The following is a 25126-nucleotide window of genomic DNA, read 5'->3' as shown; positions in this document are numbered from 1 at the left end:
CTAGTGACTATCAAGGTTTCAAGGACTGCTGTACTTGTTAACCACCATTTCTTCAGAGAAGTTGTAAAACTGCTGGTATATTACTGAAAGTGTTTTATCTTTGATAAGCAGTTTTTATTTACTATTATCCCCCCAAAGTTTATGCTAAAATCTTTACAGACAGACGGGATGTGACATAATGGGAAGAACAGGTAGTTGTTCACTTCATAACAGCCTGTATGATCTTTGAAAGATAATTCTTTCTGGGCCTAAATCAGTACAATGGACATAATAATAATGTTAGTCCTGCATTATTGATAATTAAATGAGGCACATGCCTTATAGTACATGGCAAGTAGGTGTTTGATTAATATTAGTTCTTTTCTTAGTTGAGAATGTATTTCATGATTTCTTCAGGGGGAAGTAAACTAAGTGGTTACTATGATTATTTTGGTTCTAAGCAGTTTGATAGAACATTTCATGGGCAGTAAATTGTTCATCACCCCAAGTTTTCTTTGAATCATTTTAAGTTACATAACTGTATTACTGTTGTAATCTATGAAATAAACTTGATCTCAAAAAAAAAAAGCTCACTTATTTTCAGCCCCTTAATTTCAATCCCATTTGTTCTGAGCCCAAAATCATTTCATAGTTGAAGGAATTCAAAGCCAGTTCTTTGCAACTTTAACTTTCTATAAGTATTCTAATTTTTACTCTAAGAAAATGCTGTAACATTTTGTAACCACAGCATTGGCTTTCATTTAATCATAAGATCTTCACTGAGTTTTTGTCCTTTATGTAAATTTGAGAAGGCTTGGCATTTGATGGTTATTGATAGCTACACAGGAGTTTTTCAAGTGGAAAATAGGTTGTCTCTTGCCCTTTTAGGGAAGGGGTAAGACAGAAAGTTAAGTTGTTATATGTGTGAGATATCTTTTACCTTCGTTTAGGATGGTTGTGAGACAGTGTGAACAAAGGGATAGTCCAAAGATAAGGGGCAGAAAACTTAAGACCTCATTTTGCCAATTTTAACAAACAGAATATGAGATGAACAAAGCTTTGTTCTTTGTATTAAACTTGGCCTGCAGACACTGAACACAGCTTTGTATTGCCTAAAGAAACTATTAGATGTCTTCTAAGTATATAATCTATAAATAACACATCAGCAAAGATTTATTAATCTTTGCTGCATCACACGACACTCTGATCTTAAAACAGTTTCTTCCTTTTTTTGGTTGTTACAGTTAAAAGTTATGATTCTAGATTAAATATAGTAGATAAAAACCATACTTTCAGAGTGAGTGAGTGAGTGAAGTCGCTCAGTCATGTCCGACTCTTTGTAACCCCATGGACTGTAGCCTACCAGGCTCCTCTGTCCATGGGATTTTCCAGGCAATAGTACTGGAGTGAATTGCCATTTCTTTCTCCAGGGGATCTTCCCAACCCAGGGATTGAACCCGGGTCTCCCGCATTGTAGACAGACGCTTTACCATCTGAGCCACCAGGGAAATCCCCAGACTTTCTGAGGAAGAGCTTATTGTCCATGGGAAGTATAAAGTACTATGAATCTTGCAATTTGATAAAATATTTTTATTTCATTTTGCTTCGGTGACATTCAAATTCTAAAAGAGGCTTCTTGCAGAGATTAATTATCCTTGCTAATGAACTGGAGAAGAGTAAACTGAAATTTGCCTACACTGGAGTTAAGCCTGTGCGTGCATGCTCAGTTGTGTCCCTGTGTGCTCAGCTGCGTCCAACTCTGTGACTCCATGGACTGTAGCCCGTCAGGCCCCTCTGTTCTTGTGATTTCCCAGGCAAGATTACTGGAGTGGGTTGCCATTTCCTACTCCAGGATATCTTCCTGACCCCAGTGACTGAACCCATGGCTCCCGAATCTCCTGCATAGGCAGGCAGATTCACAGCTCTTAAATTTGAGGCAGCTGTAACACGGACCAGTTTATATAGTTATTAAGAGTAGTATTTTGAGCAACTGAAAGAATAGCTGAATTTGGATGTTAAAATAGCCCCACCTGGCTGTTCTACATAAAAATGGTTTCTTAGTGATGGCTAGCGGAGAAGGCAATGGCATCCCACTCCAGTACTCTGGCCTGGAAAATCCCATGGATGGAGGAGCCTGGTAGGCTGCGGTCCATGGGGTCACTAAGAGTTGGACACGTCTGAGCGACTTCACGTTCACTTTTCCCTTTCATGCATTGGAGAAGGAAATGGCAACCCACTCCAGTGTTTTTGCCTGGAAAATCCCAGGGACGGGGGAGCCTGGTGGGCTGCCGTCTATGGGGTTGCACAGAGTCGGACATGACTGAAGCGACTTAGCAGCAGCAGCAGCAGCAGTGATGGCTTGGGAATCAAATTGGTTTAATGTACGTTAATTGGTTGTTTCTCTTGTTTCTGTAATCTTTTCTTCCTATGTGTCAATTTTTTAGCCTTTGGAGCAGAAACTGATCTGGGAGTTGAAACTAATCTTATAATTGAATGACTTTTTATTGTGTCAGTGCTTCAAAAGATAGCATTGATTGTATTCTATTGTATTTGGTAAATAATAGTATACTAAAATGGAAGTATGAAAATGCTGCTTTGGTATTTATAACCAGTATCAGAATGTTATATTAAAATTTTTATATTCCCTTTTTGAAAAGACTTTTTTAAGAGCAGTTTCAGGTTCACAATAAAATTAAGACGGTATAGCGATTTCCCATATACTACTTGCCCTCACACGTGCATAGCATCCCCATTATCAACATCCCTCACCAGAGTGGTACATTTACTGCAATTGATGAGCAAGTATAGGTAACATTATTATCACCCAGAGTCCATGGTTTACATTAGGGTTCACTCTTGGTGTGTATTCTGTGGGTTTGGACAAATGTATAATGACATAGAGCTATCATTATAGTATCATACAGAGTAGTTTCACTCCCACAGAAATACTCTGTATTCCACTTGTTCACGTCCCTCCCACCTCCCGCCCCCAATCTCTGACAACGATTATTCTTTTTACTGCCTCCATAGTTTTACTTTTTCAGGATCTTGTATAGTTGGAATCACATAGTATGTAGCTTTTTCAGATTGGCTTCTCTCAGTTAGTAATACACATTAAAGTTTCCACCATGTGTTTTATGGCTTGATAATTCTTTTTTTTTTTTTTTTTGCTTTTGTGAGTTAGTTGCTCAGTTGTGTCTGACTCTTTGCGACCCTGTGGACTGTAGCCAGCCAGGCTCCTCAGTCCATGGAATTCTCCAGGCAAGAATACTGGAATGGGTTGCCATTCCCTTCTTCAGGGGTTCTTCCCTACCCAGGGATTGAACCCGGGTCTCCTGCATTCTTTCTCTCTTTTTTTTAAGCATTGAATAATAATATTCCATGGTCTAGATGTTGCATAGTTTATCCATTTGCCCACTGAAGGATATCTTGGTTGCTACCAAGTTTTGGCATTATAAGGAAAGCTGCTATAAGCATCAGTGTGTAGGTTTTTGGGTGGAGGTAAACTTTTCAGCTCACTTGGTAGGTACTAAGGAACTTGATTACTGGATGGTGTCGTAAGAGCATGTTTAGTTTTGTAAGAAACTACCATAGTATCTTCTAAAGTGGCTGTACGATTTTGCATTCCTCAGGGAAAAGTGAAAGTTCCTGTTGTTCCACAACCTGACCAGCGTTTGGTGTTTCCAGTATTTTTGCAGTCTAAGATGATACATGCGTAGTGGTATATCATTGTTTTAATTTGCAGTTCTCTCATGGTATATATGAGCAGCTTTTCACAGGCTATTTGCCATCTGTGTAATCTTTGGTTAAAAAAGATTTCATCAAATCTTGTTTTGGTGAAAACCTTCTGTTCAGGTTTTTTGCCCAGTTTTTGAACTGAGTTGTTCATTATTTTATTGAGTTTTAAGAGTTCTTTTATGTTTTGGATGTTAGTTCTTTTATCAGATATGTCTGATAAATATTTTACTAATATTTTCTCTTAGTCTATGGCTTGTCATTCTCTTGATATTCTTTTTCTTAAAAATATATTTTTTTACTTTGAAGACATCTTTTTTCTTTTGTTTTTTTTTTTTTAATTTTACAGGCTAGTTTTAATATAAAAGAATTTGGCCTTGTAGAAGTTCATGTTTATATTCCAGCTACACAAAGCATTGATTCTATCCGTTCTTCCTCATCAGACTTTGAGATTTAAATTTGCTTTTCAGAAATATGAAGAGAAAGTTGAAATTATGCTTTGGAAAATTTCTTTGTAGCAGATATTCATACCAATATAAGGATGTGGCAAATGACCCATGAAGAAACATACAATCATTATTCCCTTGAGAAAACACTCATAAAACTTCTGCTTTACTCTTCTCCAAAATATGGTCAAATAACTGATTTCATAAAAACCACTGGGAAATGCTCATACTTAAAATTCCTTTATAGAGTAGTGCTCTACTCATCAGAAACACACATAGAATTTGGTAATTTAATAAAGATTTTGTTTCTCCAAGACACAGAATTCTAGAAACTGAGAATTTTAATGACAATATTCTAGTTTTCTCATTTTATAACCTTCTTTAAAAAGAAGAAATATATATCTTAAAATATACAGTCAACATATTCTATAATTCTATAGTTTATTTGCATAAAGAGGGGAAATAGGATGATTTACTCTTTAATCGAAGGAGTATATATACCTAAGAATCTAAGAATCCAGTCTTACTCCTCTTTGTCGTTAAAATGCACTTCTTTGTTCTCCGTCTAATTGGGTTTGCAGATAGTATTTCCTGACCTTGGTTATTATGTTAATTCACTGACTGCTTTCATTGAAATGGATCAGATTTCTGGCAAACAAGCCCACCGTCTTCCCTGTTTTCTTCTCTGTTCTGCAGAGTAGTAAATACTAAGCTTGAAATGAGGGAGACATTGGCCTTGAAATGAGTATGAAATGAGAAGAGAAGCAGATCAAAAATAAGAAAGCCAACAGAATTTAAGAGAACAGGGAATAATCTGTTAAATGAATTGAGTTAACTTGTTTTTTTGCCCTGAAAACTTCAGTTTTTTAATGAAGAATAACACATGGGTTGTGATTATTAGTCACAATCTAGAGCAGATAAATTAGTCAAATTGATGTAAATAGGTTTCTCTCTTCTTTTTTAAAGTCATGTTAAGTAAAGGAATATATAATATGGTATTTTATGTTTTCTTAGATATTTTAGATATTTTCTAGAGCAACCAAGAGCTTAGAATTAAGAAGTAATTCTTTATTATAAGCAAAGGTTTACTTTCATGAGTTTCTTTCAACTGGAGACTAATGCTGCAAAATGTACTGTGGCCTCTTGCTGGAAAGTACAAGTAAGTACAAGGTATTGCAGTGCTGTATGTTATTCTAGGAGAAAATAGGCAGATGTTTTATTTTACTGAGGTATAGTTTTATTTTATTGCTATTCATTTAAATTTATGAAGCAGAAATTACTATAAGTTAAATATTTGGAAAATTACATTCAGTATTTTAAATAGTGTGAATTAAAAACCAAATTGAATTTAGTGACATGAGACATTGATTATATTGTGTGATTGTTCCAAAGCAGAGTAAAACTTAGAATTAAATGCACCCTCCTTTGTTCATATTTATGTACTAATGAGAATATACCTATGTTTTTATTATGATTGTTTTTATATGGTTGCAGAGAGATGAATTGATGCTGGGTTTTTTTTTTTTTTCTTCTGTTTTTATGATGATGATACGTTTTCAGTACAACAGGACAAAATGTTGATATGCAAAAGATTGCCCACAGTTTCGAGGGGGGTATAAATTCAGAGTCACTGGCAGGCCCACAGATAGCCTCGTTTTCCCTATCTTGAAACCTGAAATTTGTCTGTTTCAGATTGACAGTCAGGAATAAAACTGTTGGATTAAATTAAAATTAAATTAATTTACCACAGCCCTAGAATATGAAAATGTAGTCTTAATATAAGAAATCTTCAAGTGTGGATCTTAAAAAAATTTTTTTAATAATATGTCTACTCTCTTTGTGAACCTGGTTATTTCTAAAATGTGCTCCATATTAAGTGTGTGAAGTTATATTCTTACTGAAATTCAGTGTTAACAGTGTTCTTAAGGATAAAAAGACTTCTCAAAAAATTCTCATTATTTTAGCATTAGTTTATCTGAAGTGCTTTGTGTCCACAGGAAGAACAGGCAGCAAAATTGAAAGCTGAGAAGATCAGAGTTGCCCTAGAGAAAATTAAAGAGGCACAAGTGAAAAAGGTGATATTTGGGCTTTTTCTTGGTTTGGGATTTTTATTCATTTTATGGATTTATAAAGAATTGCCTTGTTTATATAATATAACTGTAAGATGCAGCAAGCTATAGCAGGGTATTTCTTTTTAAATACATTTCCATATGTATTTGTTGGTGAATAAAATACATTATTAAAGAAATAACTTTTCTGGTTCTAAATTCTAAAAGAGTAAAACAAAATAGCTTTATTATAATCTTATATGTAATTTTAATTTTTAAAAAAACATTAAATTTGTTTAGTTATTGAATACTTAATTTCAGAATATTCTTGCATAATAAAGTCATTATTTGTGTTTTAACTTATATTTAGCTAAGGACATCGTTCAGAATATTATTCAATATTGGAAGTTTTTAGAATGCCTGTTTTTCAGTTTGTATTTAATTTTCCTTTTTCCTCTTAACAGCTGGTGATTAGAGTCCACATGTCTGATGATAGTTCTAAAACAATGATGGTGGATGAGAGGCAGACAGTGAGACAAGTGCTGGATAACCTGATGGACAAATCCCACTGCGGTTATAGTTTAGACTGGTCTCTGGTGGAAACCATCTCTGAGTTACAGATGGGTTAGTAATATCATTGCTATAATTATTTTTAAAATTTCTGTGTAATTTCAGCTGTTTTCATGTTGATAAAAGCAACTAGAGACATTTTAATATTTTTTCCTATAGTATAACCCTGGCTTTTTTACATTTTTCTTTCCCCCATTCTTCCCTCATATATTTTGAGATTTCTTTGAGTACAGTATCATTTCCAGTTCATTTTAGATTTTCTTATGACCAAACAAAGTTGTTCTTTTTTTAAGATAACAAAATATTTTTTCCCTTCAGATATTATTAAGAACTGCATATATTAGACACATTACTAAAAGCCGTCACATTTATTCACATTTGTACTGAAGCCTTGATAACAACATTTGACTTTCAGGGGAAACATAAAGCACATCTTATTTTTAGCTAGATGTACAAAGTCTTAGTTTCCTATGTTTTGTAGTTTGTTATGGTGTTTTTTAACTTTGAAAATTCCTCATTTTTTTGATACCATCCTTGACTTTTTTTAAAATTAATTTGTTTACTTTAATTAGAGGCTAATTACTTTACAATATTGTAGTGGTTTTTGCTATTGACATGAATCAGCCGTGGATGTACATGTGTTCCGCATCATGTACGCCTCCTTCCACCTCTCTCCCATCCCATCCCTCTGGGTCATCCCAGTGTACCAGCCCAGAGCACCCTGTCTCATGCATCGAACCTGGACTGGCGATCTATTTCACTTATGATAATATACATGTTTCAGTGCTATTCTTTCAAATCATCCCACCCTCGCCTTCTCCCACAGAGTCCAAAAGTCTGTTCTTTACATCTGTGTCTCTTTTGCTGTCTTGCATACAGGGTCATCATTATCATCTTTCTAAATTCCATATATATGTGTTAATATACTCTATTGGTGTTTTTCTTTCTGACTTACTTTACTCTGTATAATAGGGTCCAGTTTCATCCACCTCATTAGAACTGATTCAGATGCATTCTTTTTAATAGCTGAGTAATATCCCATTGGGTGTATGTACCACAGCTTTCTTATCCATTCGTCTGCCGATGGACATCTAGGTTGCTTCCATGTCCTGGCTATTGTAAACAGTGTTGTGATGAACAGTGGGGTACATGTGTCTCTTTCAACTCTGGTTTCCTCAGTGTGTATGTCCAGCAGTGGGATTGCTGGGTTGTATGACAGTTCTCTTTCCAATTTTTTAAGGAATCTCCACACTGTTCTCCATAGTGGCTGTACTAGTTTGCATTCCCACCAACAGTGTAGGAGGGTTCCCTTTTCTCCACACCCTCTCCAGCATTTATTGTTTGTAGACTTTTTGATAGCAGCCATTCTGACCGGGGTGAGATGGTACCTCATTGTGGTTTTGATTTGCATTTCTCTAATAATGGGTGATGTTGAGCATCTTTTCATGTGCTTGTTAGCCATCTGTATGTCTTCTTTGGAGAAATGTCTGTTTAGTTCTTTGGCCCATTTTTTCATTGGGTCGTGTATTTTTCTGGAATTGAGCTGCAGGAGCTGCTTGTATATTTTTGAGATTAGTTGTTTGTCAGTTGCTTCATTTGCTATTATTTTCTCCCATTCTGAAGGCTGTCTTTTCACCTTGCTTATAGTTTCCTTCATTGTGCAAAAGCTTTTAAGTTTAATTAGGTCCCATTTGTTGATTTTTGCTTTTATCTCCAGTATTCTGGGAGGTGGGTCATAGAGGATCCTGCTGTGATTTATGTCAGAGTGTTTTGCCTATGTTTTCCTCTAGGAGTTTTATAGTTTGTGGTCTTACATTTAGATCTTTTAATCCATTTTGAGTTTATTTTTGTGCATGGTTTTAGAAAGTGTTCTAGTTTCATTCTTTTACAAGTGGTTGACCAGTTTTCCCAGCACTGCTTGTTAAAGAGATTGTCTTTTCTCCATTTATTTCTTGCCTCTTTTGTCAAAGATAAGGTGTCCATAGGTGTGTAGATTTATCTCTGGGCTTTCTATTTCGTTCCATAGATCTATATTTCTGTCTTTGTGCCAGTATCATACTGTCTTGATGACTGTAGCTTTGCAGTATAGTCTGAAGTCAGATAGGTTGATTTCTCCAGTTTCATTCTTCTTTCTCAAGATTGCTTTGGCTATTCAAGGTTTTTTGTATTTCCATACAAATCCATCTTTGACTCTTAAAAACCTTAAAAAGGTTTCTTTTTGTAATATGTGATTATAGAAACCTCACAATAATTATTTTATTAGGCTATATTTAGTCAATAGTCAATTTCAACTTGCCATTTTGTTTATAAAATATATTTGCATTGCTTTTGCTGACTGTTATATCTTTAAATATTTTATAGCAGTTTCTAGAGCAATAAAAATTTGATAATTAACCTTTTTCTCTTAGAATGCACAAACACAAACCCCCAAACCAAACCATCAGTTAGAAGTTTATTAACAGGTATAGGCAGATATTCTAATAATACTTATTATAACTATTCTTGAAGAATTAGAAAGGTTCAAGTTCACAGATGTGGCATCACCATACCCAGAAAATTTTTGGCTGCTAGATTGTAGAATATTTCCATGACTGTAGGTTTAAGATTCATAACTATCATTTAATCATATGCGGCACAGTGATACAAATAGAATATGTAGTTATTTATTACTTGTTGAATGAATAAAAGAAAACTAAGAACCCCAAATAAGATGGTAAAATAAGCTGTGACAAATGTAAATCATTCATTTAAACAACAGAGATTATTAGGAAGGATGAATAAACAAAATGCAGTTGTTCACTATCTACAAAAGACCTTTTTCCTAAAGACACAGAAAGCTTGAAAGTAAAAGGAATGTGGAAAGACACTAACCAAAAGAAAGATAATGTTAACTATGTTAATATCAGACAAAATAGACTTTAAGCAACATACATTACTAGAGATAAGGAGAACCATACGTCATCAGGAAGATAAAATCATTCTAAATTTTATCTAATAATGGCATTAAATTACATACAGCAAAAGTTGACGAAACTACCAGGAGAAATGCACAAGCCTGCCTTCACAGTAGAAACTTTTCACCTAAGAATCTTTGCGATGATCAATATAATCAAGCAGACAAAAATGAATATAGATATATTTAGAGCACTAATAACAGGGAAATACACATTTTTTTTACAGGCAGAAGTGTAATGTTTCCAAAAATTGATTCCAGTATGAGGTCATGAGCAGCTCTCTAGAAATTTCAAAACAAAAATCAGTATCTCTAGAATATGTTCTTTGAACATATGTTCAGACTATAGGACATGTTCTTTGATTCCTAATTTGGAAATTAGAAAATATATCTATGTTTAAAATTAAACAATTTATAGACCAAAGAGGAAGTCATCTTGGAAATTTTTGAATGACAAGGAATAAATAGTGTTGGAAGCACTCAATACCAGAATTTATGAAATGCGACTAACAGATTGTGTTTAAGGGCAGGATAGTAAAAGGCTGAAGGCTAAAGAAGACCTTGAAGTCACGCAATCTAGATTCTAGTCCTGATCCTTCCTTGTAGCAGCTGTGTGACCTTGCTAAAGTCACTTAACACCTTGAGGGCATGTTTCCTTATTTGAAAATACAGGAAATACCAGATAGTCTCTAAGGGTGTCAGTTTAGATTCTTTGATTTTGCTGTCAAATACTTCGCAAGGTTTCTTGTCTTTTATGCAGTTCTGACAAATACTAACAAAATACTGGTGTTTTATTTTGGGACAGAGAGAATCTTTGAAGATCATGAAAACTTGGTTGAAAATCTTCTTAATTGGACAAGAGATAGCCAAAACAAGCTTATATTTATGGAGCGTATAGAAAAATACGCACTTTTCAAAAATCCACAGGTGAGGCTATGGCTTGCAGAGGTCAAGATTCTTAAATGTTCATATTATATAATTTTCTGCCTGCTAAGTTAATAGAGTTAAAAGACTGACAGCCACCCAGTTGGAGCTTTATGGCTGCAAAACCCCATGGGAGCATTCACTAGTGCCGAGGTGGCAAGTCTGCTGGGGCCCAGCTGTCAGGCCTCAAAGAAGCTGCTCTAGTTCCACAGAACCAGATGGGGTGAGCCCTAGGGAAAGCAGGATTACCTCCAGGGGGTTAGCAGATTTCTGTTCTAATTCAGAGCCATTTTGGACCCTGCTCTTTATTCAGTGAGGCTCATCCATCAAAGAAAAGCACTTATATATTTAAGTTTCTCTACTTTTATTATTTATCCATTTAACACTTTGATTTTCGTTTTCTGAATTTTTTTTTGAAAATCCCAGTAACCTTGATTATAAACAATCCCACGTTCTATTATATGTTACCTTGATTTGTTTGGTATCTTTGCTTGTCCCAAAATGTTTATGTTAATTCTTCCTGGTACCCAAATATTTTATAAAATATCAATAGGTGAAAGAAAACAACACCACTATAAAAAATATTTATGAGGAAAAACTGGCTGTGTTAAAGTTATTGAATAGTTATCCTTCAGACTACATGATCATGACACATCTTTACTGGATATTTTTAGTGAAGAATACACATTTAGGAATACCGACAATTTTTTACGGATGATTATGAATAAACATTTCTTAAGGATAATAATTAGAATTCAGATTTTAGTTGAGTCGAGTAAATGAGATCATGGTAGTCTCAGAGAATTTAGGATTTCTTCTTTAAAAGCCAGAACATAGATTAAATTTTCTACATTTGAATCAGTTAAGCTCAGTATATTTTAAGCAAATTTGCCCCACTTGTTGTACTTAAATGATTTGTAAACCTTTAAGGTCCTGTCAGTGTAGCTTTCATTAGATATATGAAAACATATTGCTGGCTGTTGCATGTAGTATCTCCTCAGGGTTTGGGGGAGGGAGGTTTATGGAATAACTCAAAATAAATGGATAAAGTAAGGAGGAGGCCAGTATTAAGCACTTCTGTGAAGATGCAGGAACAGGTTTCAAAGGAATGTTCCCCTCACTCTGCATAGGCAGAAATACACGCAGAGTTGCTATGTGTCTAGAAGAAATCATCTGTGTACCTGTGCCAGGAGAACAGTAGAGTGGATTTGTCCTTTAACATTCATCTACTCATTTTTCCAGAATTACCTTCTGGGGAAAAAGGAAACAGCTGAGATGGCAGATAGAAACAAAGAAGTGCTGTTGGAGGTATGACTCTTCCTCCCCACCCCCCTTTCCTTGTACATTATAATATTAAAATATTAAGCATCTCTTTTGAAGTCCAGAATGTCATTGCTCTGTATTGATAATTACAATAGATAATTACAATTGTAACTAGAGAAGCCTGTTTTCTTCCATAGCCTGATGGGGAGAGTTCAGCTTTGTGACTGTTAGAACACTGAAGAACCTTATAAAAGCTATTATTTTGCCAAGCAGTATACTAGTGGGTTGAAAGGACTTAGGAGCTTTTAGAAGGTGACAAGTGAGAGAAAAGGTTGGGTCAGTGAAGGGTGTAATTGTGCTTTTTTATCTGCTTACCCAGAGAGGAATTTGTATATAGTTATTTACCAAATAGTTCAAACCTTAGTCTGAAATAACTAATTTAAAAAATCATAATGGTTATTTTCCTAAAAATATACATCTCCTTATTTTGAAGATTAATAAAACAAATTCAAATATAATTGAATTTTTGCCTTTTGCTGATTTTAGAGAACTAAGGTCCAAGATGTTAGTATGTTTGAAAATTATCTGAAAAAATTCATATTTAGCAATAAGACTATTGGGGGATGAAGATCAGCACTCAGCTTTTCATAGGGAGACTAGTTATAATTAACAAAAATTCTCTTCATAATTCCTAATTTTTCTGTGTTGGGGAGGAGAAATTAATTCATATTCATGTGTTCAAATTTAGTGAGGATTTTTACTTTCCCTTTACTAAATACATGATTGACTTTTTAAATTCTTATCTAAATATAGACATTAGAATCCAAACTTTTTAGTTTGTTTACATTCCTTTCAACTTAGTATTAAACATTTAAATAATAAACGCTTGCCTTGTTTTAGATCATATGCACTGATTGTTTTTAAATTGTGAAAGTGCAATCATTTGTTTAGCATGTTGCCTTCTTTTAAAATATATTCCTGTTTAGCATGCAGCTAATATAAATTTGGGCTTTTCTTGTAGCTCAGACAGTAAAGAATCTGCTTGCAATGCAGGAAACCTGGGTTTGATCCCTGAGTTGGAAAGATCCCTCCCTTGGGGAAGGAAATGGCTACCCACTCCAGTATTCTTGTCTGGAGAATCCCATGGACAGAGGAGCCTGGTAGACTACAGTCCATGGGGGTCCCAAAGAGTCATACACAGCTGAGCCACTAATACAGTTGTGGCTAATCTAAACGTTAATTTGGAGACAGATAAAGTCTAATGCTTCTGTTAGTTCTGATGCTTTCATTAAATTTACTGTAACTATGTTTTTACAAATGCATTTAAGGGCTGTTATGTGCAACTCAGCTGACGTTTCAGCTTGGTTTCATAAAAACAATTTTAGGGAAAAGTTCACAGGGATTGCCATAGTTGTTCCAAAGTAAAGCCATGTAATGTTTGGAAAGTTCTAATTGAGGTAAAATTAGCAGCATGGTTTTTATACAAAGGTATTTTAGTTTAATCACGGTGTCATGCATTTCACAGGGGTAGGCACAACTTTGGTTTGAGAATCCAAGGATCATGTCTTTCCCAACCATCTTCTTATTGTAGGAGTGTTTTTGTGGAAGTTCTGTAACTGTACCAGAAATTGAGGGAGTCCTTTGGTTGAAAGATGATGGCAAGAAGTCCTGGAAAAAGCGTTATTTCCTCTTGCGAGCATCTGGTATCTACTATGTCCCTAAAGGAAAAGCAAAGGTGTGTCCCTTCTGCTGACTTTTAGCTTCCTCATTATGCTGATTGATTTTAATCTGTAGTGAGCAGACTGACACAGTGATACAGGTGGTGATTTGTTTCCACTCATGAGCATTGCTTTGTTTATTGATCTATTATAAGGAAGAGGAAACCTGAAAATGTTTATTTTCTGCTCGTTCATTGGGCCCATCTCGGTTCTCCTGGTGAATTTGAAACCATGCTTTTATTATTTTTAAAACTTCTGCCAGAGTCATTTTTGTTTTTTATTGTTTGGGGGAGAATAGCTTTCTGGGCTTACAAGGCATTTCAGCTTTGCTTAGGTAATATACTTCTGCTGCGGGCTCTGTTGGTAGCTGTCACTTCTCTGCTTAGTAAGGGCCAGCACTGTTGAAGCTCTCTACAGGATCATCTCATCAGGTCTTTACCACCGTCCTGGGAGGTACATGTTGTCTCTCCCCTTTTTAACTGGCGAGGAAACACTGACTTGAGAATTGTTACGCTTGAGACATGCACAGCAGGCACTGAACTGCCTGGTATCTCTTGTTCTTTCCAGAGAGCTCTATTATAATACTATATTGTATTTGATATACTATACTGTATTTAAAGTCTCTTTAAAATACCACCCTTTCCAAGTAAGTCAGTGTTCATCATGAATGAGAAGATGGTAAGTGAAATGGACTGCCTTTCTTGTTGCGTGGTAGATTTAAGGAAGAAACATCTATAGAGAATCTCACTGTCTTGTCTTCTACAAAACAGCAATAATTTCTACTTGGTAAAGCTTGATTCTCAGAAGCTGTTACCAGTGATGTTTGCTTGTTCACCTTGTTATTGTTAATTCAGTGTTTTGGGCGTTTTCTTCTCAGGTCTCTCGGGACCTGGTGTGCTTTCTTCAGCTGGATCATGTAAACGTCTACTATGGACAGGACTATCGGAACAAATACAAAGCTCCTACAGACTATTGTCTGGTGCTCAAGGTAAACGTGTGTCTCTTTTTAGGAATTTTAACTGACGTTAGATGTAGAGAAGGTTACTGGACATCTTAGAATAGTTTGGGTCTCCACTGAGTATACTATTTTTGCTTTATTCTATAGTGTGTAGGTTTTTAAAGGAATGGTTAAGGGACTTTCTTAGCAGTCCAGTGGTTAGGACTTGGCACTTTCACTGCTGGGCCCAGGTTCAATCCCTCATTGGGATTAAGATCCCACAAGCCAGAAGGCAAAGCCGATAAAGTAAATGAAGAGACAGAGGAAGGGAGGGAGGGAGAGGGGAGGAAGGGAGGAAGCTGTGCTGTTCGGTAGCTGACCCTGGTAAGAGTGATGATACTGGGAAATGGGTACTGAATTACAAGCTTTGAGTCATAATATATAAAATGGATTAGATTATAAATTTGAGACTTTCATTTAATAGCAGCCTTATTTTAGGAAAACTTAGATCAGAGCCACATATGGGGTGAAGTGAGGGAGGAACATAGATGTTTGTGTATTTTAGTTCTTTTCCTATACTAACTGAGAGACACCATCAGATGACGCTGTGCCTGAGAGTTCAAAGTAGACTGCTTTTCATCCAGTCCAGAAATAATTCTTGTCTCCCTTTTCTTCTGAACCGTGGCCCTGGTAGCCCATGCATGTATTATGACCTGTTTTTTGTGATTTTTTTTCCCCCCTTTATCCAAACTTTTGAGTTTCTCATACTTAACATATTTGAACTTTTGAGAACTTACATTTTTGCTGAATTTTACTGATAAATTGTAACATTAGGAAAAGGTAGCATTAAAAAGTTCAATATAGTTATGGGGATGATTAAGTTTTTTCTCATTGGCTCCATCCCAGATCCCCTTGGTAACTACTTAGGTCTACATGTTTATATCATCTTTGCTTTTGTCTAAGAATTGTCACTTGGGTTTGAGAAGGTGGGTGTTTAGGGTTTGGGGGTAGAGTTTTGATTGCTTTGATAAAATTAGATGTGTTATAATGGTAACCCTTTATTAAGTGATCATTTTTGGAGAAAACTCTTATCATTTAATTACAGTAGCAAATAATTTTTTTCTAAGTTAATATAAAGTAGCTTAATCCAGCAGTTTTCAAAATGAGGTTCAGGGTCTCCTGGAGTCCCTGAGAACTTTGTCAAGGGACCCATGATATCAAAGTTATTCTTCTAATAATGCTAAGATGTTACTTGCCTTTTATACTCTCATTCTCACACAGGTATATAATGGAGTTTTCTAAGAGGTTACATGACATGTGTTGATACCTTTCTGCTCTGGGTAGTGGAATGTATATGTGTTACATATTCTTGCATTTGACTTTTTCTCAGCTTTAATTTCTTACAAGGTAAATATAAATGAAAGTTACTTGCGGGTCTCATAACACGGAGGCAATAAGTGGCTCAGAGTTGTCAGTGAGGACCCAAGTTCTTTCCATCTTTCCCTGTTCCATCTTCTGCATATTAGCTTATTCTCAGACCCAGCAAAATCCAGCAGAGGAAGAGGGACTATTTTCCCCCTCCATTTGTCTTTTTCTATTTTTTTTTTTCTTAAGAGGAAAGAAGTATTTCCCAGGATCTCCTCCAACAGCCCTCTCCTTGAGGGTCATTGGCCTAGAGTAACATGCCCTCCTACACTAATCACTGGCAAGGAACAAAGCCACCATTTTTGGTTTACATTAGTCAGAATTCACTCTCTGAGGTGAATCCAGACACACTGGGGCTCAGTCAGAAAAGAGGTAGGGAGGAGAAGAAAGCCTTGGGGAAGGCAGCCAGCTGTGTCTGTTAGGGCCAGTTGTAAGCAGAACCATTGACTAGTATTTTAAGCCTTTTTGCAGCTCACAGAATTCTTAGGTTAAGAATATTTTTGTTCCAAGGGTTTATTGGTTTGTTTTTATAATAATGATTTGTATGCTTCATATTTGCTTCTCGCAAAGAGTGTGTGTGTGTGTGTGTGTTAGTCGCTCAGTTCAGTTCAGTCGCTCAGTCATGTCCGACTCTTTGCGACCCCATGAATCACAGCACGCCAGGCCTCCCTGTCCATCACCAACTCCCGGAGTTCACTCAAACTCATATCCATCGAGTTGGTGATGCCATCCAGCCATCTCATCCTGTCGTCCCCTTCTCCTCCTGCCCCCAATCCCTCCCAGCATCAGAGTCTTTTCCAGTGAGTCAACTCTTCGCATGAGGTGTCCAAAGTACTGGAGCTTCAGCTTTAGCATCATTCCTTCCAAAGAACACCCAGGACTGATCTCCTTTAGGATGGACTGGTTGGATCTCCTTGCAGTCCAAGGGACTCTCAAGAGTCTTCTCCAACACCACAGTTCAAAAGCATCAATTCTTTGGCACCCAGCTTTCTTCACAGTCCAACTCTGACAACCATACATGACCACAGGAAAAACCATAGCCTTGACTAGACGGACCTTTGTTGGCAAAGTAATGTCTCTACTTTTTAATATGCTATCTAGGTTGGTCATAAGTCACTCAGTCGTGTCCAGCTCTCTGCGACCCCCATGGACTGTAGCCCACCTCTGTAGCCCCTCTGCCCATGGGATTCTCCAGGCAAGAACACTGGAGGGGGTAACCAATCCCACTTTCACTAATTGAGTGAAAGTCACCCAGTTGTGTCCGACTCTTTGCGACCCCAGGTACTACATAGTCCATGGAATTCTCCAGGCCAGAATACTTGGAGTGGGTAGCCTTTCCCTTCTTCAGGGGCTCTTCCAAACCCAGGGATTGAAACCAGGTCTCCTGGATTGCAGGCAGATTCTTTACCTTCTGAGCCACCAGGGAAACTCCTCTAGTAAAATAGGTTAAACTAGTCTCCATACTTATATTATCTCTCTACCTAGGAATATTTAATGTATTGAACTAAAAAAACAACATACCACTGGATGTAGATAATAGTAAAGATAATGACCACCATTCTAAAGAACCAGGGTGGAAGGTACTGCCCTGGAACACTGTATGCATCCATCTGACAAGTCTGATCTAGAGTCCCCGTTTTCCACATATGGAAGCCTGTTTAAGGGATCATTTTGCCTGAGACCGCTCAACTATTGGGCTTCCCTTGTGGCTCAGCTGGTAAAGAATCTACCTGCGGTGCGGGAGACCTGGGTTCGATCTCTGGATTGGGAAGATCCCCTGGAGAAGGGAAAGGCTACCCACTCTAAGTATTCTGGCCTGGAGAATTCCATGGACTGTGTAGTCCATGGGGTCGCAAAGAGTCGGACACGACTGAGCAACTTTCACTCAACTATTAGTATTTAAGACATGTCTTTTTTCCTTATAAACTTGCACTAGCTTTTGCCTGTGTAGGTATTTTTATTCTTGAACATGTGAGTTTTGACAGACCAAAAAATGCTGCCACACAGGGTTGATACAAATGCAAATATAAGCATTTGTAAGGGCTTGCTCCCCTTCGTCAGCTCTGGGCTATAATGACTGAGTCTGAATCCTTCCAGTGAAGTGCAGGAGACAGGAAGTAGGTACATACTTGTAGGAACTCATGAAACACATTATTTGGTAATTAGTTTTTTAAAGATAATAATGAAAATAATAATGATGGGAAGAGATGATTCATGAAATTTGACAGTATAGAAATAAACAGGATATATGTCGATATATTATCTGAAAGACGTACCCATTTGGGAGACATGTATATGCATGTATAATTAAGTTCTTAAAGGAAACCTGAGTTTTAAAAATACATATACCACAATAATTGTTGGAATAGAGTCATCTTAGCTAGGACTAAATTTTCATCCCTTGAGAAGTGAGACAAAGTAATTTAATATGTTAGATGGGAAGGAAAAAAATGGTCAGGATTTAGGGATAGAATATGAGCATGAACTTCTCAAACACTATTGTTAGTAAAAAGATGTTATAATGATAATTCTGGAAGTAATAAGGTGGAGTTTATAGTCTTATTTTTTAGAGTATAGCATGTTAGTTGAGAGAATTGATTTTCAGGTCTGTATGTATTTCCAGAGTAATAAATGGATTATGTATATTCAATATTTTCTTTTGGCACTTGGACCAAGATTTTAGAGCATCACTTTTTAGTTACAGAATTTTAGGCATTGTCTGTCTCATTCTAATTTCTGGCATACATAGAGAAAAATAATCTGGTAGCATGATAGTAATCCAAAATTTCTTAATTCTATTCTTAAATGTTTTTATTTAATTCTCAATTTTTTTGCCTTTTGTCAGAGAATGCAAACTTTCCAAATTAATATAATTTAAAAAATCAAATGATAACCTTTCTGTTTTAATAGCTGTTCATTTTGGAGGGGGTGGAGCATTTTCATTATATACAGTCTTAACTCAGAGTTGCTGTGAGTGCAGTTCCAGACCACTGTAATAAAGTGAATATTGCAATAAAGCAAATTATATGTATTTTGTGGTTTCCCAGTGAATATATTTAAATTGTGCAATAGCATTATGTCTGTTAAAAAAAAGAAAATACAATGTACATACCTTAATTTTAAAATGCTTTATTGCTAAAAATGCTAACCATTATCTGAGCCTTCAGCCGGTCGTCATAGTAACAGCAAAGATCACTGATCGCAGATCACAATAACAAATATAATAATAATGTAGAAGTTTGGAATTTTGCAAGAATTACCCAAATGTGACACCAAGGCATGAAGTGAGGAAATGCTGTTGGAAAAATGACACCAGTAGACCTGCTCCAGGCAGGGTTGTCACAAACTTTCAATTTGTTTTTAAAAAAAAACAGTAATTACAAAGTGTACCAAGGGAAAGTACAGTAAAACGAGGTATGCCTGTATTCTCTTTGGAGTCTTTAAGAAATCTTAATGTCGAGCTTCCAGTTTTTAGCAAAGAATGTCTCCTTCCTACTCACTCTTAGCTCTTGTGAGATTTTAAAGTGGTGGAATAATAGTGTAGGGTAAAAAGGAGTAAGGCAGCAAATTTAGACGAGCAGTACAAAGTGAAGTCGCTCAGTCGTGGCTGTCTCTTTTGCGACCCCATGGACTGTAGCCTATCAGGTTCCTTGATCCACGGGATTTGCCAGGCAAGTGGGTTACCATTTCCTTCTCTGGGGGATCTTCCCAACCCAGGGATTGAACCTGGGTCTCCCACATCGCAGGCAAACACTTTACCATCTGAGCTACCAGGGAAGCTACCATAAATGAAGCATAATAAAGCAGTGGTGTGACTTTAATAGTCTAGGCCCTGGAATGAGACGGCATGGTTTCAAATACTGATTCCTTCACTTACTGGTGAGCAGCTTTGAATGCTATCTTAACCCTTTTGTCCCTCAGTTTCTTTTCATATAGTGGAAACAATAATATGTAACTCTTGGGGTGTTCGTGAGGGTGGGATGAGCTAATACATGTGAATTACTCAGCCTAATAATGCCTGGTATAGACTAAGTGCTCGATAAATGCCACTTTAAATACAGTAACAATATACTAGAGCAACAGCTTACCTCCTAAGGCACTGGTGCAGAGCCTGGGTGACCAAAATGGAGGCTGTAGAAGGAATGTCCTTATTTCGGGGGCAGTTGAAAAAGAATCCTTGAGGTCCTAAAGTGAAGTTACCTGCAGTTACTCAGTCATATCATAGTTCTCTTCAGGGTAGTATTTGGATTCTCAGGTTAGAGAGAGGCGGAGAGAAGGATAGAGGATCATCTCTCTGGTTTTCTATGTTGTATTGATAAAAAACACTCCCTTGTACAGAATGATGAGAACACACACATACGCTCAGGCAAGCCGCTGCTACAGTTGAGCACCCATGTGTGGTAACTGCCTTCTGGGAAATGGAAGGAATCAGGGGAGGATGGTTTGTAAATCACCTAAAGAGAGGGTGTGGCGATAAAGGCTCAGAGCCATCCTGCAGCCCCAGGTTCAGATATCAGAACCCGGCCCTGTAGGCGAGGCCTCGGGGAAGCAGGAGATGAAGAACAGCTCTTTAAGCCCTAGTTGGCAACACTAAAGAAAACAGTTGCAATCAGCTCATTTTATCTTCTTCGTGAACTGTGGACCCTTCTATGTTATGCACACTGTAGCCCAACACCTACTTCAAGCAGCTGGCAGGTAGTTCTTGCCCATTAAATGTTGCTTGAATGAGTGAATGAAATAAAATTCCCCATCCTTCTTTTATAGAAAAATACATACACCTCTACCTGTCCTTTGCTCTTGCAAGATTGCTATGCTGGTTTATTATGACTTATAAGGATCTTGTCTTCCCAGATAGCACTAGTGGTAAAAAGAATCCACCTGCCAGTGCAGGAGATGCAAATGACTCAAGTTCGATCCCTGGGTCAGGAAGATCTCCTGGGATAGGAAATGGCAACCCACTCTAGTATTCTTGGTAATACAGGGCACAGTATTTTCCATGGGCACAGGAGCCTGGCAGGGCTACAGTCCATGGGACCACAAAGAAACACAGCTGAGCGACTGAACACACAGTAAGGGCAAGGGACTCGATCCAAGAGAAGGCTGTGGAGCCTGTCCTATCAGGGGAAAACTGTTAAGTATTGTTTTGCTAACCTGTTACTGTTGACGGCTTAATTGTTTAAAATTCCGACTGCAGCTTTCAGTAACTAAATTGGCTATGATATTAAATGTTTTCTCATTGAGGGTGAGCTCTATAAAGCAATGAATAGAATGGAATAAATGGATTTACAGTTCTCTCGGCAACCAGAGGGATTGACTTTTAACACTGCAGATATACATAACTTATATTTGTGGCCAGATTTTCCTGCTGCATTGAAAACTTATAAAATTGCTTATTTTATTGCTCTCATGGGTTTTCACAACAAACATTTTGTTAGAGAATTTATACAGCCTCTTGTAATTGAACATAAATTTCAGTATTTCTCCAGGTGAAATAAGATTTCTCCACTGAAAAGAGAGGTAGTAATTAATAGTCATTAAATCCAGAACCAAGTGTGATTTAGGGTTTTTCTTCCCAGGGAACTAGAGGTTGTGGCTCAGTGGAGTTAAAATACTTTGAGTCTATTCTTGCACTTGCATTTTGCAGCCAAGGTCAAGTCAGTCACCTCCCATCCAAGCCTCAACCAAAAAGTACATGCTGCGATGGAGGGGCCCGCAGAGTGATGCTCCGTCCACAGGAGGGAGCAGCGCAATGGTGTGAGTGCCATTGCCGTTCAGGTGCTGTGTCCTGTGCGTCGTCTCCGCCCAGGTGTTCCCCTCCAGAGATGCACAGGAAGCTTTACCAAAGACTCTCTCATTTGGAGTTTTCTGATTCCATGATTTCAGTTCATTCATTCATTCACTTCCATTATAGATTAAAAATTTCACTGACTTTGTTAACCTTGGTAGACTTTGTTCCTTTGAAAGGTAGAGAGGGGTATTTTGGAGTTTTCTATGATGGGAAGGATTTTTTTTTTTTTTTAACTTTCAACATCTTGGCCTAAAATTTAACACAAGTTGGCACCTTGTTTGTTAGGACCATTTACTTAGGACCAATACTTAGGACCATTTTATTCAACCTTATGGATGTTTAAGAGGTATAAATGATTTGGCCATTATTCCAATGACCTGTAATTTGTCAGGATATGTTTAAGCTTTGATAGAATTTATTTCTTGTTTCTCCAGGGGACTTAGTTGGGTTTTGCCTTTAATCTTACAGCATCCGCAGATCCAGAAGAAATCTCAGTACATCAAATACCTTTGCTGTGATGACATGAGGACCCTGCACCAGTGGGTCAATGGTATCCGCATCGCAAAGGTAGGTTTTCTTTTGGTCTGATAATGGAATGATGGGTATTTAATGATATGGTTTTGGTTGTCATGACAATTATTGTTTGTTTCATAGTCATAATTTTGCCAGTGTCTCAGTCTCTCAGGCCTAAGTTTCATGTTTTAAGTGTGTTTTTTCTCAGTGATGGGGATAAACTTTTACCAGCTGGTATCCAAGGAATAATACTGCTGGTAAAAGCTTATGTAGCACCAAAGTGATTTATTTTGGCTTTGGAGAATGCACTATATGGTTGTTTTATAGTAGAGTTTAGCCTGAACAAAAGAATTTTTTTTTTAATTCAACTGCCTTGGGGTTGGCGGGAAAATGAATATAGGTGGATTGTGAAACATTTTTCAGGCAGTGAAAATATTTATACTCTGTACAATACTACAATGGTAGATACATGTCCTTATATACTTGTCCAGACCCATAGAATGTAAACACCAAGAATGAACCTAAGGAAACCTCAGGTGTCCATGTGGGCTAAGTGATTATAACAAATGTACTACTCTAGTAGGTAATGTTAATAATGGGAGATGCTGTGAATGTACATGGGAAATCTACCCTCCTCTCAATTTTGCTGTGAACCTAAAAGTGCTCTAAAAAAAAAGAAAGTCTTAAAAAAAATTTTTAAGGACACCTTAAAGATGATATGTAGTCCTTGAAAGGATATTTATTCACTTTTAAGTAACTAAAAATAAAATTTATTATAGACATAAAATCAAAGTTGCTTTAAAAATAACTGAAAAAATATTTATGTTGATAATGAACCTAAACAGGATCAAGTATTAACTTCTTGCTGCCTTTCTAAAAATGAGGACAGATAAGAGTAGATTCTAATTTACTGTTATTCAAAGAATTTTTGAAGTATTATAGGGTATTAATTTTAATACAAACTGAGTCAATAAACAGAAATGTATCCCCTTTTCCTACCCCATATACCCGTATCATACCCAGTAAAGTTCGGATGTCCTCCTTTACTGCCTTCTGTTTAGTACGGGAAGCAGCTCTACGTGAACTATCAGGAAGCTTTGAAGAGGACAGAACCGGCTTACGATTGGACTTCCTTATCCAGCTCCAGCATTAAATCAGGATCTAGCTCCTCCAGCATCCCAGGTAGGGTGGAATGCCCCAGAACTCTGCCACCAGCAGGAAGGCATCTGTATAGTGACTGAGCATTAAATCAGGATCTAGCTCCTCCAGCATCCCAGGTAGGGTGCAATGCCCAAGAACTCTGCTGCCAGCAGGAGGTGTCTGTATAGTGACTGATAGGAGGCCCGGGTATCTCAGAGTGGTAAAATTAGGGCTGTGCATAATTTTTAAATTTCAATCAGTAGGCCCATGTGCTATTATTTTTTTAATTATTAGAGCAGACAATATCATGGCCTAGTTCCCATAATGTTTTGAAATGGAAAACCAATATATGAAGTGGTAAAACCAAGAGTTTTGTTACGAAGTTTATTTAAAAATCATATTGCTGAAAGCAAGTGTTGATGCACAACTGGGGATAGAAAGTTGCATGGAGAAGAGTACTCAGAATCATCATGAAACTGCCCTTCAATCCCCACAGGTTTCCTGACATTTCAGTGGAGCGGAAACAACTAGAATTTGTTCAGTATCAACAGTTTAGGAAGCTGTTTAAGTCAAACTTTCTAAAGTTTTCAGAGGAAGTCAGTGATACTAAAAAGGTGCTTATTTTCAGATTCCCACATCCTTTAAACAAGGATGCTATGATCACATCTTAAAGGCTTTTTTCCCTTCAAAAGTTCCATAAATGATATCTGTATCATCTAAAAGCATACTTTTTTGTTCTAATGGCCTACATTATGAAATAATTAAGAAATATTTATTTGATTTAGAAACTGTATGACTAGATCTCATCCCTAAGTAAGTACACAGAAACGCATTGTGAATGTGTCACACATGGGCTGGTTTCCACACATACACTCTTTGGTTCTGTCCACCTAGAGGGCTGGAAGCAGTGACAGCCCAGTAGCAATGAGAATACCAAAAGCCTCGACCTTGGTTTCTCAATGCTATTTTCTAAGACAAAGGAGCCAGGGCTCTGGTGAGTGGCTGATTCTAGGGCTGTGGCAGAGAATATATAAGATGAGCCTGGAGCATCGTGTGTTGACGTGCTCAAAAGAACACAGGGATGGGAGTCTGTAAAAAGGGACACAGGACTCAACCTACGAGAGCTCTCAGTAGCCAAAGCTGGAAAAATTCGAGCAACAAGATAACATAGTATAAGGCTCTACTCCAAATTATAAAATAAATAGCCAGCAGTCCATGGGGATACAAATAAATAATTGAATTAAATACATGGAGAAGAAGAGACCAATATCCTGTACAGATTTCTAAGTGATTTATGCAGATATTCTGCCCTCGAGGAGGTAGAGCCTAACTGCCCCCCTTGTTAACTGTGGGCTGTGCAAAGTGACTTGCTCCCCAAGAGCAGAGCGGGACACACAACCTTGCAGTAAGGAGCCGGCCAGCACCTTGGCCAGCTGACCAGGGTCATCAGTCATTGATAGCTTGTACCCCTGGTGCAGTGTGATGAGACTGGCATTTTCCCTCTCTTGGTCTTCCTCCCTAAATCCCATAACTTCAAAGAAAAAACATCAGACAAATAAAAATTGAGAGGCATGCTGCAGAAACCCTGACCAGTAATTTCTCAAAACTGTCACGGTCATCAACAACAAGAAAAGTCTGAGAAACTGTCATACACGTGACATGACAGCTATCTGTAGTGTGGTAACCT

General features: G+C 37.2%; 1 protein-coding gene across 1 annotated transcript in view; it reads left to right on the top strand.

Moving 5' to 3' along the window:
- Window positions 1–25126, top strand: part of RAPH1 (Ras association (RalGDS/AF-6) and pleckstrin homology domains 1) — a 98160-nt gene that overhangs the window by 66663 nt on the left and 6371 nt on the right. Inside the window, exons 5-12 of the mRNA XM_052663959.1 lie at window positions 6158–6235; window positions 6673–6832; window positions 10537–10658; window positions 11898–11963; window positions 13510–13653; window positions 14514–14624; window positions 22255–22353; window positions 23361–23481. Coding sequence (XP_052519919.1) covers window positions 6158–6235; window positions 6673–6832; window positions 10537–10658; window positions 11898–11963; window positions 13510–13653; window positions 14514–14624; window positions 22255–22353; window positions 23361–23481 — 901 coding nt within the window. The remainder of the gene's footprint in view (window positions 1–6157; window positions 6236–6672; window positions 6833–10536; window positions 10659–11897; window positions 11964–13509; window positions 13654–14513; window positions 14625–22254; window positions 22354–23360; window positions 23482–25126) is intronic.

The sequence above is a fragment of the Budorcas taxicolor genome, chromosome 2 (assembly GCF_023091745.1).
Source record: "Budorcas taxicolor isolate Tak-1 chromosome 2, Takin1.1, whole genome shotgun sequence".
NCBI classification, from domain to species: Eukaryota; Metazoa; Chordata; class Mammalia; order Artiodactyla; family Bovidae; genus Budorcas; species Budorcas taxicolor.
Note: the sequence above shows the minus strand (reverse complement) of the source record. Positions and strands in the feature narration are given on the sequence as shown.